The sequence below is a fragment of the Struthio camelus genome, chromosome 6, assembly GCF_040807025.1.
Source record: "Struthio camelus isolate bStrCam1 chromosome 6, bStrCam1.hap1, whole genome shotgun sequence".
In the NCBI taxonomy this organism is placed as follows: Eukaryota; Metazoa; Chordata; class Aves; order Struthioniformes; family Struthionidae; genus Struthio; species Struthio camelus.
This window is the reverse complement of record NC_090947.1, coordinates 10,757,144-10,773,068: the sequence shown is the minus strand read 5'-3', so window position 1 is coordinate 10,773,068 and position 15,925 is coordinate 10,757,144. Positions and strand designations below refer to the sequence as shown.

The 15,925-nt window shown below is 43.3% G+C and overlaps 1 protein-coding gene and 1 long non-coding RNA gene across 15 annotated transcripts in view; one reads left to right on the top strand and one right to left on the bottom strand.

Moving 5' to 3' along the window:
• Nucleotides 1-15,925, top strand: part of SPATS2L (spermatogenesis associated serine rich 2 like) — a 137,964-nt gene that overhangs the window by 37,800 nt on the left and 84,239 nt on the right. The window contains exon 1 of one of the 14 annotated variants that reach the window (XM_068948200.1): nt 12,279-12,387. The exons of 3 other annotated variants lie outside the window; for them this stretch is intronic. Coding sequence is in view for 2 of the 11 variants with exons in the window: in XM_068948198.1 (XP_068804299.1) it covers nt 14,579-14,699 (121 nt within the window). In the remaining 9 variants the exon portion in view is untranslated. Of the gene's footprint in view, nt 1-12,278; nt 12,388-12,843; nt 12,889-12,961; nt 12,981-14,563; nt 14,700-15,925 lie in introns of those variants that run through there. 10 more of the 14 variants (XM_068948203.1, XM_068948206.1, XM_068948205.1 and 7 more) reach the window with 10 other exon arrangements.
• Nucleotides 6,860-12,038, bottom strand: LOC138067704 (uncharacterized). The gene is made up of 3 exons (XR_011142084.1): nt 11,832-12,038; nt 10,993-11,088; nt 6,860-7,680 (listed from the first exon to the last, which is right to left on the bottom strand). It is a non-coding gene; the product is annotated as an uncharacterized lncRNA (long non-coding RNA).

Below are 15,925 nucleotides of genomic sequence, written 5' to 3'. Positions count from 1 at the left end.
GCCTGCAAAAAATGTCAGATGTTACTTTAAGCTTACTACTATTGCAGCTATTAAGTGCTGGATGCAGTATGATACCTGCAGGAATGGTGGAGGTCTGCACATAAATCTTCCTCTGTTTTTTTCAACTCTTGAGTATGCAGTTTGAATCTAGAGTGAATCTAGAGTTCAAGTGGAGTCATTTTTGCAACCATAAACAATGATACATACTGAACAGTAGCATGTTCTAGCATAAGAAAGCTGTTCCACTTCAAAGGTTAAAGCTAGGAATAAAATGATACGTTTTGCAGCCTGTAGCTTCCCTCTCTCTCCTTCTTGCTCTCTCTTTCTCTCTCTCTCCCTTTCTGTCTCTGTTGGGGAATTACCTCTTACTTTGCTATAGGCAAAACATGACTTATTTAGCATTTATGACATAATGGGGAGAACTGCTAAATAATTTGTTGTTAAGTGTGGTCAACTCAGCGGGCTAAACTTGAATGACATGACAAGTTTTACAAGAGGGATCAGGTCATTCAGGTAACTGTTCTCCAAGACCTGCATGAGCAAACTCTGCTTATCCACTGCTAGGTGGGTAAGACTGTCTGGATCTTTCATGATGCGCAGGCATGCACACACACACACACACGCATACACACACACACACACACACACACACACACACACACACACACACACACACACAAACAGGCATCACAGTACCACCAAGCATAGTGCTACCATTAAAATTTTTGAGGTGGGGGCAGTTTGTAAGGGGGGTTACGGTTGGTGACAGGAGTCCCTTTTCCTTCTCCCAATAACTCCCTTTTCCCCAGATGCTTTAATTTTTCCTGTGAGGGAGAGACTTACCCTAGAGACTCCACCTAAAGGGTGAGGTGGCACTGGGAGAGTCCTCGGGCAGAGGTGTGAGATCTCCTTGCCTCAGGGGGAAGCCTTCCTTCACCTGGTGCTTTCCTGCACTCACAGACCCCTCGTGGCCCCAACTGAGATGTCTCTGCTTTGCTCTAGCAGACAGAGTAGCACCAGAAGAGAGCTGGGACAGGGAGAAAAAGCAGAGCTTGTTTCTAGCCTTCCCACTCTCTGTGCTTGATAAAACAGGCAGTGCAGGATGGCCGTCTGCTAGGAGGAAAAGCAGTGCGGGCATGAAAGGAGAGGAGATGGAGGCAGATGCACAGTGAGGCCAGGCCATCCAGAGCAGGCTATCATTATAATTCTGGCCTGTTGAGGTAACTGTGCAGGTTAGCCAGCTTCCTATAAAGGATGTTTTTTTTACATGTATACTGAGTGTATTCTTTTCCCAAATTCTGAACTTACCCTGGAAGGATTCTCCCATCCCATGAACCGCACCAAGGAGGTCTTCACTCAGCTGTGACCTGAGAGTTGTATCAAGTTCCCGGTTCTAGACTACCTTGCATTAGACTTACAGCCACATGGTGCCCCTTGTGGGGGGCTATGACAGCACGTAAAGCTGGTGGTCAGAACAGGTACTGTGTTTTGGGGACCTCTCACTGCTTCAGCCAATGCTCATTCAGTTCCTCTAGCCGTATGAGGAGCAACTGGGATCATATTATACCAAGTCCTCCTCGCTGCATGACCACCAGTTTGGCACTTCCTAGTGCTGAGAACCTGCTGTGGATCCAGGGCAGTAAGACTGGCTGTGTTCTTCTTCCCCTGCTTTCTTCCTTTCCTCTGTCTTCCCTTCTTTCCCTCCCAGTTCCCTCCAGCCTGTTTGTGCCAGAATCCCATTTCACTAAGTCTTACACTCGTGACTCCTTCGCTACCTCCTCACAATTGTTTCTGCCCAGGAATGGCCACAGAACTTATAGCAGTAGTTTTACTCATACAGCTTCAGATTCTGAATTTAAAACCCATCTAGCAGTTCGGCTGACAAAGTAGCAAGGCGGAACAAAATGGTCTTTTCCTCACTGTTGTGGTAATGGCAGTGAGGCACTGATAAGTAACAACATACATCTCCGTGAGGTGGAAGGGCTCTAGAGTGTAATGATGGTATCTTTCTACTAAAACTTTCAAGCCAGCCTAAGGATTTTAATTGATGGGGAATTATATTCTTACATAATAACCTGTCACAAATGGAGACATGTTCATTACATTCCAGAAGATTTGGGGGGCACAACTATAAAACTATTGTCTGAATTCTGTTATATGCAGTAGGATACTTGTATGAAGGATGATCCAAAAGTCTATATTATTCTTTGTATAATATATATGTATCTATTTTATATATATAAAACTAAGATAGATAGATGGAGTGATGCCCCCTTTTCAGTTTTGTCTTCAGTTCCTTTAATGTCTACTTTGTCTTCTCTTAGCATATGAGCTCTTTCCTGGTCTTTGAAAGTAGCCAGCTGTGATTGTGCATTAAATCTAATAACTGCACATAGACAAATGTTGTTCTTGTTTTAGCCAGAGTGCTGTTTTAAGCTGATTTATCTTTAGGGTAACTTTCAACAGCTTCTATGAGGGGTGGAGGTAGGGCCTTGCTGGCTACACTCAGTCCAGTTCTCAGCCTTTCTGTGCAGCCCTGGATGAGGCACTTCGTGAGCTGGAGCTCCCTCCCTGTGAAATAGGGATGCTGATTTCCTAGTGTACAGAGGTTTGGGGACACTTTCCTTTTGCTTTTGAGGAATGTGGATTCTACCATGGTGAGCTTTCGGAGGCAGAAACCAAATCTGTGCTCATCATTCTGGATTAAACCTTAAGTAACCTTGGTCATTTCTGATTCACATCACTGGCCTATTTTCTGTAAGAATCATTGTACTCCTAAAGCACATTATTTATTGACAATATGTGTTTACCCCTTGTCTTTTTGATATTTTTTAGTTTCTTCTGGCATTATCTCTATTATCTAATTTTTACCACTTTCCTTTAATTCTCTGCCTGTCAGGTAACAATACTGAAACTGTAATCCTTGCATTTGTTGTTTTTTCTAACTTGATTATAAGTTTCTGCCTGTTGGCCAATCCTTTTTTGAAATACTGTATCAGACATGTCACTGTATCAACAATAACCTCAGGTGCCAAACTCCTGATTCCAATAGTCAGATCATTATTCACATGTGCTACTTTTATTATTTACATTACTTGCCTGATAAGTTTCATGTTGAATTCCAGATTTTCAAACAAACTCCAAAGCATTGAGTATCTTTGCACTTCTCTTTTTCCTTCTGGCCAGGATCGTCTTGTGCTGGTGACTTTTTTTCATGTGAAGGAGACTAGATTAGAATCTTTGTGCAAAACAAGCTATTGAGTCGAGTCCCTGCTTTGAATCTTTCCCTGGTACATACGTTTATCTCCTACTAATGTCAGTGTCAGTTAAACTCCCATACATCTCCAAGATGGCAAAGGGACACTTCACTGTCAGATTCAGTGTTTAAGGAAAATTGTGATGGTTTGGGTGATTAGTAAATGAGACGGTACTTTTTACTTCAAGACTTAATAGTTTGAATTTAGTCTGGCTTACTAGTAGCCGAAAGTGAATTTTCTTCTATAAACTGCTTGCCCAGCCCCTGTGGAAAAAACTTCAAATTCTCGTAAATGGCATGTTTGATAGCAGAAAAGAGGACACGGCAAAGGCTGAAGTACCATTTTGTACACCTCCTAGAACAGAACTCTTACGCAGAAATTGGAATTGCCACACACATTGTGGTGCGTGGGGTGGGAGAAAGGACTGTAAATAGTTTCTACTGTAGATCACCTTGCACCACAAAATTTGGAACCAGATCTGTATCTTTTAGATGTCATGTTTTTTCATTTGTGTCTGACCTTAGCTCCCACAAGAGATTAATCAAGCATTAGCACTGAATCCACTTTAGACAAGTGAAATGAAATAACATTTAATAAATAAGTGAATGAATTAATCAAAAAGTCACGGTGCACAAATTAAAGATTCTCAAAAAGCTGCAGCATTTATGTATCAGATCCTCAAAGCTGGGGTAGTTCGCTCACTGGACTATGACACAGTACTGAGTTTGCATGTTTTGAAGCTATAATGATGTGAAAGAGAAGGGCTTTTTCACTTAATTTTGTGCAGTCAATGTGTTTGCTGGACCATCAACTCAGAGTTGACTGCACATCTTGTAAAGCCAAAAGGGGAGAAGTGACATCTGTGTCAAAATGGCGAAGTCTCACAGCACCTCGCTTATTCGTGCCTGGAAAGACTGCTGTGTTCAACAGCTCTCATCTACCTTATGAACACTCGGGTCTTCTGCTCCCAGTATTGAGCCCAGACAGATTAGCAATCAGCTAGGGCTACCAGCTAATGGGTATGCTCTGTTCTTTTGTTGCTGGAGTTTTGGGGATGGGACCGAGCCCTGTCAGAACATATAGCAGTATGCTTCTGCAGTACAGCCCGTGGAAGAATGCCTCTGGGTGACTGGGGTTGATTTTCCCTATAATCAAACGCTGCAGGAAAGTAACACAACTAACACTGTGACTGTTAAGGCCTCCCTCCATGTGGGGGTTATTCAATCTAACTTCAGGCACCTAACTGATGCTTATGGGGCCGAAGGCTCCTATAAAGTCAGTGGGACCCCAGTGCTTCCCTGATAGCCTAGGGAACCAAGGCTGCTAACATACGCATCTGAGTTGGATGCCTAAAGTTAAAGGATGAGACTATTCCTGTTAGCCCAGGGCCTAGTCCAAGCACAGGTCAAGAATATACCACTGCTACCAACTAAAGGATGCACTCCTTCAGCTGTTCTTTAGTGCTGACCACGTATTAGCACCCTAAAAGGATGGTGGAAGGCACCAAAAAATAAGCATTTAAATTAACACAGCAACAATATCCTGGGCCTGCAAGCCACTGTCAGAAACTCATCCAGCCAGTCACAGCCTTTTGGGGGGCTGGCTAGTGTTACTGATAGCTGTCTCTGTATCCTTCCACTGCTGTTTGGATGCCCCTGCAGGAGCAGGAAGACTATGGTGTCAGACAATCCCATATATAGCTATGGAGCATTTTTGCTTCCCATGTCCTTCCAGCTATTGATGAATTAAGAGCTTGTGCAAAAAAAAAAAAAAAAGAAAGAAAAAGAAAAGAAAAGAAAAGAAAGAGAACAAACACCCAAGAAGCAAGAAGGGAGGACCAAAGATATCAAGCCTAGTCTGTTTACACAGTGTACTACAGCCCAGAATCTGCTGCTGTACAGAGTGCTCATCTCTGGTGTCCTGGGAACTGCAGTGAGGAACAGGATAAGGCTACTTACGCCCCGTACATTGCTCAAGCAAGAATGGGTGCCAAAGTCAGAGTCAGAATCCCAGGACCTGATATATCATGGTGTATTGTTAGTTGTGTTTGTTTTGGGGGGGGTTGGTAATTTTTCTTTCTAGGTTTTTGTCTCTCTATTTAATTATCCTTTTCATGTCTGATTTCCCGACTTAATCTGAATGTGCATAAATCTCTAACATAGATTTATCATCTCTATAGAAAGTGCTTTCAGAGGGGTTGTGTGGCTTCTCAGAAAAGGGACACTGATGGAAAATGAGGCTTTCAGATTCAACAATAAGCCTTCTATTATGCTGATTTTTGCCAAGCCTTCTCCCACTTCTTTCCCATTTGCTACAGGAGTGAGCTCAAAACTTTTTTTTTGTTTGTTTTTAAACTTCAATTGTTCTTAAGTGTTTACCTCCCTGCTCAAGTCCACTCATTCTGAAACATTAGACACCACAAGATCCTGCTGCATCGCTTCTGGAATCAGAAAACGCTGGTGTTAGGCTCTTTTTTCAACTGCGTATTTCCATGAAAATTTTAACTAGACTGTTTCCCAATCTTTTTAAACGTTTTTTTTTTTCTTAGAAATTGCACTTTGACTGTCACAGTCATTCGAGGACATTGTATTTTCAACTAAATGTGAGATATCAGAGCAGCACTTGAAATTATCTGTAATATAAATCTCATTGCAAAACAGATTTTTGCTTATATAGTATATAGTCTGCATCCTTATAACCATTTAATCAAATTCAGGCCTTGTCTGAGCTAACATAATGGCCATCAACTTATGCATGGGTTGTGAATTTGCCTTTCTGAATTTGACTCATAGATTTGAGAGCCAAAAAAGCTGACTTCCTTGATATTTTGCTTGGGATGTCATTTGCAAATGCAAGGGGTTTTCTATTTATGAAAATGACCTGAATGTTGGATACAAGTTTTTGGTCCATTGTGAATGTCAGAACTTTTTTACAGTTATCATGAATCTCCTTTTTCTTCTTTGCAAGTTGTTATTCCATATAGTGCTTTGTATGACTCCACACAAGTCCTGGAAAGGACTGAGCCATGTAAACATCTCTCTCTTGAAGACATGTCCCTGTTAATCACTTCTGGAACCTCCCTTTGAACTTCTTTCCGTTAATGTTGCAGACACATATTTTAACTGCAGTTAACAAAAGCCAGGATAAAATGTTATTATCAGCCTTTCTCCTGACTTAAAAGAGACATTTTACATTCATATCCCAGATTAACAACTGCCTTATAACGTGAGCCATGTAATTTGCTGTTTTCCATATCTTCACCCTCTGATCACTTGCCAGACCACTGTGAGTGAACCAGTTTATTCCCAAATTTCTGTGTTGAATCAATTCCCCCCTCAGATAGTAACACATTGATTTTCATTCTGTTGATCTATGCCCTGTTTTTAAGCCGTGTAAGTTCTAGCATAGGTGTAGGCATATGCCTTGCCATTATCATAGCATCTGGCCACCTCACTGAAGGGCTTTGCTGACCACTCCAGATATGTTTTCACTGACCCTGATTTTTACTACTTTACATGAAAAGTGGGAGTTTGAATTAACATCTTCAGAGATGATTCATTGACATTTCGGCACAGCAACCAGGATAAATACCATTTTCCTTTGTGTTAGACACAGCAGTCTTTAATGGTTGAAGTGAACTAATTTGGAGCCTATTTCATGTGTAAGTTTTGTCTTTGCCCTTTCAGATGTCCCTCACCCCCACCCCGTTGTTAGCCACCACCCAAGGAGCAGTTCTTTAAATGATTGCCTGTCTACAGCTATGCAGTGTTAATGGTATTGTCAAACCTCAGATTTGTTTTTGTTAGTGATTGCAGGGCTGTTACTTTAGATGCTTTATGAGCAACAATTGTGTTCTCAACAGCTCCAGCTTCCATTCCTTCCTGGAAAAAGAGAATGTGCTTATTTTTCCCCTATGTAGGCTATTTTAGGAAAAATGTGTAGAGGGAGCAGCTTTTGGCTAGATTTCTAGCAGCTGCATTCAGTGATTGCCATGCTGAAAAATATTATCTGAATTAAGTTTTTTTCCAAGGGAAGATTATGTAATTTACATGGTTTTACAGTCGAATACATACCCCGTGTGTGTGTAGGTGTTTGTATGTGTGTGGCAAGCTGTGGAACAAATCATGAGAAGCCCCAAGCCCACGCATTACCCATGGTCGATAGCGGGAGAATCAGGTGAGGCTTAGCAGCTAGCGCATTGGGTGGGACTCAGAAGTCCTGTGTCTTGTTCCTGCAGCTGAGAAGTTCTCTGCACCACTTCTTTCTGTGCTGCTGTCTCTTATCTGTAAGCCAGGCAAAATGATAGTGACCTGCTTTACGTAGTACTGTGAGACTGACTGTTGAGGAGCACTCCAAGAGGACATGGTGTAATTGATGTAACTGAAACTTTGGCATCTCCAAGTCTTGCAGGAGCAGTACTTGTCTGAAGAAGCAAGGAGAGAGAACAAATAGACAGGGATAGATTTTGTCACCTTTCCTTGCATTAAGTTGACGCCTGTTCCAGCCCCAGCCCTTACGAAAGCACATCTTTGTTGCACAAGATATGAATCCATATCAGGATGGTGTGTTCCTCCCCTTCAGAAACAATTAATTTACACAGGTTATGTTGTGACATCCCTCTGGATTACTGCAGCTTGATATCTGGTATTAGCATAACACTCTTGTCACTTTTCAAGGTCCTTTTCATGACAGGTCACCAGCTGCTGGAGACCAGATCCCTAGTGGACACAGACTGATAGTGCTGCACTAGAGGGTGGAAATATTATGCTTTGCACAAAATTGCAGTTTTTCCTCAATATTTACTGTATGTGTTTACAAACTTTTTTAAAGATGCATTTTGTCTCCGGGTTTCCTTTTCTATTTCCAGTGCCTCATTTGTAGGGAGAAGTGGATTCAAGACAAAGTGCTTTGTTTCTTCTGGGTCTTTAACCCTTGTGGTGTACAGCCTTGTATTGCACTTGATGGAGAGTAGAGTTGCCACTTCTTGGGGCTCCAAGAAAGTGCAGTGTCTGGAAGCTCCCTGGTAAAAGTAGGAGCAGCACATTTCATTGCATTGACCCTTCTCCAGTGCTCCACTGCGACTCTGCTGGCCAGTGAGGCAAAGGTGCACTGTGCTCATGCTACTCCCCAGAGAAGCTATTGCTGGCTGAGGCAGAGTTTGTAGTTTGAGGGCTGCTACCACAACTGGGGCTCTGCATAGCCTCTATAACTGGAAGTGGTTTCCGTCTCCTCGGCATGCCAACCCCAGGGGTAAGGCACAATCCTATCCTAAAAAATTAACTTCCTATTTTTATTTAATTTTGTTTTTTTTTTAAGGCCATCTGTCTTTTATGATAAAAGTTGGATAATCACTTTGACTATCTATTTGAAGGCTTCATAATGTCAGAGATAACTCTCTCACTATAGGATTAGAGGGTGTGGTTACATGATGTGTTGGTGGCAGACTCCTGCAGCCCTTCCTTTCACCTTTCCCTCCCTCCTTATTCCCATCTCTGCACACTTTGCTATACCTTCAGTCTTACTGTTTGTGAGCTTCAGGGTCAACTGGATCTCAGTTAAAACAATTTCTAAAAAAAAAAGGTGGATTTTTAGCCCAGATCATTTCAGTAGTCTGGTCTGCAGGGAAGTGTCACACCTCAGTAGGGTAACAGATTACAGTGCCAAGATAGGAACAGGGAGATTGCAATGGAACAGGAAATCATTAAGGTACCTTTACTGCCAAAGTCGCTCTGTTGTATAGCTACATCTGGAGTATCTCATACTCTTTGTCATGTATACTGAGATTTGAAAATTCCATTCCTATTTTGCAGATAGGAAACTGAGGCACAGAAAATTAAATGAGTTGTCAATGGTCACACCAGGAGTATGATGGTGAACTGAACTGAGGATTTAATGCAAAATCCTAAGTCAGTACTGACCAGGAGGCCATCTCACTTCTAATGGAGCCCAGGTTCCAGCTGAGTTGTTTTAATTGTTACTGATTATTACTTTACCTTTATCTGTGACTGAACTCTACAGAGGAGCCAAACACCAGAAAACATGTGTTGACCATAAGTTTCATACTGCTATTTGGCATAAACAGAAGAGGAGAACTAAACTCTGGGCAGCTGACATCCTCTTTAACAATGTAGGTTCAGCATACAGCCAAATACACAGCAAGTCAGTACAGATTTTCACATTTGCTGCAAAAATTAAAAAGCTGATGGAGTAGTGCTAAAACTCATAAAAACTCCTTCAACATTGATATAGAATCTGTGACACCTAGTTTGCAGATCAGCCTGTAGATGTTGGCTTTTTCTTTTATTCTCTGAAAAAAAAAAAGTTGGCAGATGTAGCATCAATCTCTGTATGAAGGGCTCCTGTTTTCTGAAGATTTGTTTGAGGCACTCATTCACCATCGTCACTGCAGAATATTCATGATTCCTTCTATATTCCCACTCTGTCTTCTACTTTCATCTGCTGTGGGTGGCAGTTTCCTTGTGCCAGTGTTTGTATGTACCTGCAGGCTACCCAATGCTTTTTTTCCTTCCCTTTTTAAAACTGAGCCTAGTATTTAATGTTTGCCTCACTTGTGTTTAGTACCTAGACAACTCACCCTCAAAAGTGTCCAACTATACCATTTCTTACCAATATCACTGGATTAAAACAACAACAACAACAACAACAACAGAAATGAAATAATTTCAATGCACTCAGGCTATAAAACCCTCATTTTTAAACTCATATACTTCCAGGTAAGTTGTAGAGCATTTTTCTTGGAAAACACATCAGAAGTAGACCACTTACATTTTTCTACATAAATTTACAGTTCATCTTAAATAATTAACTTTAAGTCACTCCTTTTTAAAAAGTCGAAAGAAAGGATACAGAATGAAGTTGCAGCTCAGGTTTCACATCCCACTATACTGTTGCAGAAAAACCCAAACTGTTTCTGGCTGTTTTTAGTTTTAGGTCATTTTTTATATACCGTCATTGAAATTAATGAGAAAATAAAAGGAGTGACCTTTGGCTGAGCACATACAGTTTATGCATGAGCTAAACAGCAGGATCCTTTTTCATTCTTCTTTTTTCCCACATTCTCTTTCTCCTTGCTCTCCCACATCCAAATATAATTTGTAAAGCCTTCAGAGCCTTTCATCCTATGTGTTTCCACTGCGTTCTGTTAGATGAGTCTCAGGTTCATGATTCTCATCTATTCTCTTGTGCTGAAAGGTCAGCGGCATCCTTGTTTTATGAATATAATGCACCGTTCACTGGAACTTCAGAATCATTTCCAAAATTCCCAGACAAAATTGATACAGCTCAGGATGCAGATAAATGTCAGCAATACTAAAAAAAAAAGCACTCTTGGAACCCAAATACAAGTGTGGTCGTTAAAAGTTACGTTGGACCAACATTTGCTGAAGATCAGAATAGTTTTGAAGACATGATTCCAAAAGAAATGTTAATTCTGAACCTGGGGCCTCACCATAATGTTTAATATTTAAGTCATGCCCAGCTCTCTGAAGTAGGTGGACAAATCCCTTCAATACTGGTTCCACAAAGCAGCTGCAACTGAACGGAGTAGAAACTGCCAGGTGAGGTTTACTGGGCCACCACTGGAGAGTCGTAGAGAAGTGTGTGCTTTCACGTGGAGGTGGTATCTGCCAGGCCATCTACCTGCCAGGAGGGAACATGCTGCCAGCTCTGCCTGTCTGGGGGGAGAGGTCAGATATCTATTTATTATAAATCTCACCTTGAGTCGTTTTCCATGTTGCAGCTTTGGAATCCGTGGTTGAAAATAATAAGGTCTGAGTGCTGCCTCCAAACAGTATTTGAAGCAGTTTTCTTGCTGAGGGTTAGAAAGTAAAACAGAAGTGTGTTACGATTGAGAGACTCTTCTTTGTATTTTTAGGAAAAGAGATGTATGTAAAAATGTGGAGAGGAAGGACTGGTGTTCCTTCAAGATGGTGTTTCTTATGTTCTACACGATCTATCATCAAAATCATGCAGCCTAAAATGGAAATTAATCTGGGAGCTTCACCACATATGCCTTTAGTGCTCTGATTTTCCACATTGCCCACATTGCTATTAAAAATGGGAACTGATACGTGTTTGGGTTAAGGGAACCGCTGCTGATGGTGTAAGACACCAATACTGATAGTAAATGCAGATTGCAGTTGTTTATGGAAACTTTGCTCTGATTTTCTTTACTTCTGAGCGTGCAGTAGCATCCTGCACACTTCAGCGTTTGAATTTAACAGGACGTTTATTGCTCCTTTACAGGACAAAGGTCTTAACAACCGCTCAGACTATTAATTTTCTTTGGAGGTTTTAGGTAATATTTTAAAACACTGATTACTGGAAAACTGGCAGTAAATTTGTATATTCTGGGAGTCTGCTGAGAGTATTCAGATAGGAAGATTCATCTGCTAACAGCGATTTATGTTGGCTGTTTCATTTTGCTTAGTGAAAAGTTCTTGAATAGCTCTTTGCACCACGACCACAGTGTTGCCATCGACAAATAAATTCCTGAAACGTGCAGCGACCAGAAGGGCATACATAAATCATGAAACCGTTGTAAAATTAAACCACCTCAACCCCCGGGGTTGCTTGCTCTCTAGCACAATCCTTTCTGCTCGCTGAGGGCACCTAAGGAAGCCGCGGTGCGTGCTGTGCCGGCCTGGGGGTGGGCTTCCGGGAGTTTCCCGGCAGAGCGGTCCCTCTCCCGGGGGCGCAGAAATCCCCTGCTCTCAGCTCGCTGACAGGCGGCCGCGCCGGGGAGAGGCTTCCTCCTCCTCCTCCTCCTCTTTCTCCTCCTCCTCTTTCTCCTCCTCCTCCTCCTCCCCTCCCCCCCTTACTCCGCCGGCCTCGTCAGCGAGGCACCCGGCGGCTTCTACTCCGAAACGCCGCGCGCCCGACCCTGCGCGACCGTTGCTCGGGGGGGGGGGGGGGGGGGGGGGGGGCGTGCGCGACCGTTGCTCGGGGAGGGCGGGGCGTGCGCGGCCGTTGGTGGGGCGGGCCCGGCTGGCGCGCGGGGGGAGGGGCGCGGGGCGGGCGGGCGGCCGTGGCAGCGCCGCCGCCGCGCCCCTCGGCTCCGCCGCTCCTCCGCCGCAGCGGCAGCGTCTCGCCGCGACCCGGCGGCTCCGAGGTAAGGCGCCGGCCGCCGCCCTGCCCTCGCCTGGCCTCGGGCGGCACCTGCGCGGGGCGGCGGGCCCCTTGCCCGGGTGGGGGGCGGCGGGGGACGGTTACCTCGGGGTGCGCCCGACCCCGCCCCCTCCTCCAACGGTTCTCGTCCCGGCGCCGAGACCCGGGTTCGGGCGGAGGCGGGCGGACCCCTCCCGCGGCCCCGGCCCCCTCAGGCACCGGCTCTGCGAGCGGCGCACCGGTTCCCCCGGCCCCGCCAGCCCCTAAGTGCTGCTGGAGCTGAAATTGGGCAGCGCTGGCCAAGGCTACTCAGTAACAGCCTTGATCATAAATGATTAACTGCACACCAGGAGAATAAGAGCTGGGTCTTTCCAGGCGCAGCCTTTTATCCCTGGTATCCTCGCAGCCAAACACGCTGAGCCAGCGTTGCGTTTGGTCATGAAATGTTGCCTTACGCTTCTGCGCGGGCTGTGAAATGCTGCTGTGTGTGCTGACATACTACAAGGTAGGGACGAAGGTTGCTGTGCCCTAGCTACTGTTTCTGCACCAACTCATTCGTTTGTGGATTTATTTTATCAGCACCAAGATAAAAGACCGGTAAGGTAATAGGGCTTTTTTTTTTTTTACACTCATCATCTTTCTTACTATGCTTTAAAAATTTAATCATTAGGTGTCCAGTTCTTTGATACACAGTGACAGCTGGCAATATTCTCTTCTTATTGTTTATCATAATGCAGTGCTTCCTTTGTTGAGCTGTAAATGAATAGTATAAGCTTCTTCCCCACCCTCAGCCTCATCATCCTGAGAGGTGAATCACTTGTACTGCTAGACGGGTTTTCTCTAGGAGAGCTAAGAGGCATCACATAAAATCCAGCTCTCTCATTTCAGGTCATAGTCCCCTGGATTGATTTGGTTGATTCCAGCCTGAAAATGTGCATATAATTTATACGCTTCAAGGCAACTAATGATCTTCCTTGGGAGTTCTTTTCTGTTAACTTTTTAATTTGACTTGCTAGTTATAAGTTATAAAGCACCCGTCTCCTGTTTCTTTGAGCTCTTGCCTTAAAATATCTGATGCAACTGTAATATATCTCCTGAATGTGATTTTTCAAGGAAGGTAAACTAATTGGAAAAGAGTGCAGCATGCAAAATATCAAGCTTAGCCAGAAACTTACTTGCAATGGCCTTGAAAGAAGTTCTTCTGGATGGTAGCCTGTTGAATGCCACTAGCTATAGTTTTTAAGGTGCTGTGAGCAGGACACTGCGCCCTTGCCACAATTGTTTCCATGAATAGAGTCAACCCATGTAAATACAGAATGGTTCCCAGGTTAGAACAAGTTGATGAATTTTGTAAGACTCCATCACAACCTGCTGGAGCTGAACGCTGTTGCTAGGATGTGTGTGTTCTCTCCTCTCACTGATTGTGTTATAGGAGTTGAAGGAACTCGACCCTATGTAAGAGCAGCAGGATCTGTTAAATGTAATGAGACACCAGTCTAGATAAGGGTTGTACTGTGTCAGGTACTGTATAAATATATAAGGAGATAAGGTCACAACTTTTAGAAGCTTACTGTGTAAGAAAGTGTTACGGGAAAGTTGAAGGAAATTAAATGCCCTTCAAAATGTTTTCATGATTATCCTTAACTGACGGGTCTGCTTCCACAGTTCATACCTGGGCAGGTGCTTCTGGACTTAGTGGACCCTGAGAAGAAACGTGTGCATGAGGGCTGTTGTTTTATCTGGCATTTAGTAGTGAGTCTAAAAACTGAATACTGTATCTCCAGATACTTTTTGGTTTCGATGAGGCATGGTTCTGGGTCTAGATCCAATTTTTCTTTTACCTAGTTTTTCTCACTCAGAGATGGAAACAAGGCTAGGTCAGGATACCATCCTGCCATTTCCCAGATCTTAAGGAAATTTGTATCTGGAACTAAAACCTGTGGTTTGGGCCTGTTTTTAAGAGAAAGCACAAGATCCCAATTGCCTGAAACATGTTTTACGTTTTCTTTGAGTTAGTTCTCTGCTAGCAATGGTGGAAATGCTAAAGCTATGCCTGTCAGTAGTTATAGCCAATTTGTTTGGTATTCATTTCCGCCCCCCCCCCCCCCCCGGGTTATATTTGTGTTCTATTTCAACCGTGCTTCCCACTATGCTTTCAGAGTCCCAGTCTTTGTGGTCTCTGGACACTATAGGTAATGCTGTTTTGCAGAATTCAAAAAACTCCTCAAGCATTTTCTCAAATCAACCAGAAGTGGTGCCTTCCTCATCCAAAGGAAACATTGAACTCCACTCTTTACTGTGGGCTGGAGGATAAAGGTAAAGCTCCATGACTACCTCCATAATTAAGGATATTATTGTTCATGTTACTATGTGGAGGAACATGCCTCCATACATATGGCTGTTGCTGTTGTCTCCTCCATCCTCCATGTTTTTCTCCACTGTCTCTATCCTTGTGTTCCTCTGGCCTTCCCTCTGCATTTTCTTCCTGTCTCAGTTGCTTCACAAGCTTTCCCTTGTAACTTTCTCCTTCATGTGCAAAATGATCAGTAGTGAAATAGTTAACTTCGATAACAAAGTGCCTTTATTTTAGTCTGGACTTTTGGCATCCCATTCTACCACCTTCCCCTGCTAATACATCATTGAAAGCAGCATTCTGTAGCATTATTATATCAAAGAATTTGGCCCTGAACTTCAGTGAGATTAGCAGGGAGCTGTGGAGTTCACACCTCTTTGAGCTGTTTGTTTCTGAGCACCTTGAGATTCAAGAAGACAATGCAGCACTGTTTTGCCTCCGCTTTGCGATTGGAAGGTTTTCTTTACAGTCCTGAGGACTGTAACTCCATGTTTTACAGGGTTAATGCTCTATGTGTGAGATGATGAGCCATGGACCTTGGGGATACGTTTGGCATGCCAAGACTTTCCCTTCCAGTATATATTAGAAGGGAACATCGTGTGTGATTCTCACAGCAAAGAATTTGGTCCTGGTGTTGCCTTCTTGTAGCACGCCAAAGACTAGCTCCTTGCCTGATGTAATCTGGTAGGGCAATTGGAAGAGTTAAATCTATTTATACCTGGAATCTTGACGCAACGGTGTGTGCAAAATGTATTGTTTGACTTCAGGAAGGGTTGTGGGAGCACAAGGAACATGAATTCTGGGATGCTGCAGAGCAGCATGAAGCTGAAGAATGAAAAATGACATTTTTTGACTGTTTAGTTTCAGTGTGTGGGTGGAACAGATGGGTGAAGAGGGCAAGTCTGACAGCTGTGACTTTTGTTTCTGAATGGAAGTGTGGTAATTCCCATAGTTCTGGATATGGATTAGAAGAAATCTGTTGTTGCTTATTAGTCTTCAATGTCTCCTGCTGAAAGTTTGTTCATGGGAAGCTTGTTTAGAATCTCTGTAATGAAATCATATGTGCATATCCCATTTTGAGTGTGTGTGCATTTGCGTGTAAAACCTGAGAACTGAAAGTATGATTGAGGGAGGGGAAACATTTTCCTATTTGTGAGGAAAAAGTCAGCAGGCATAATTGACCCTTATT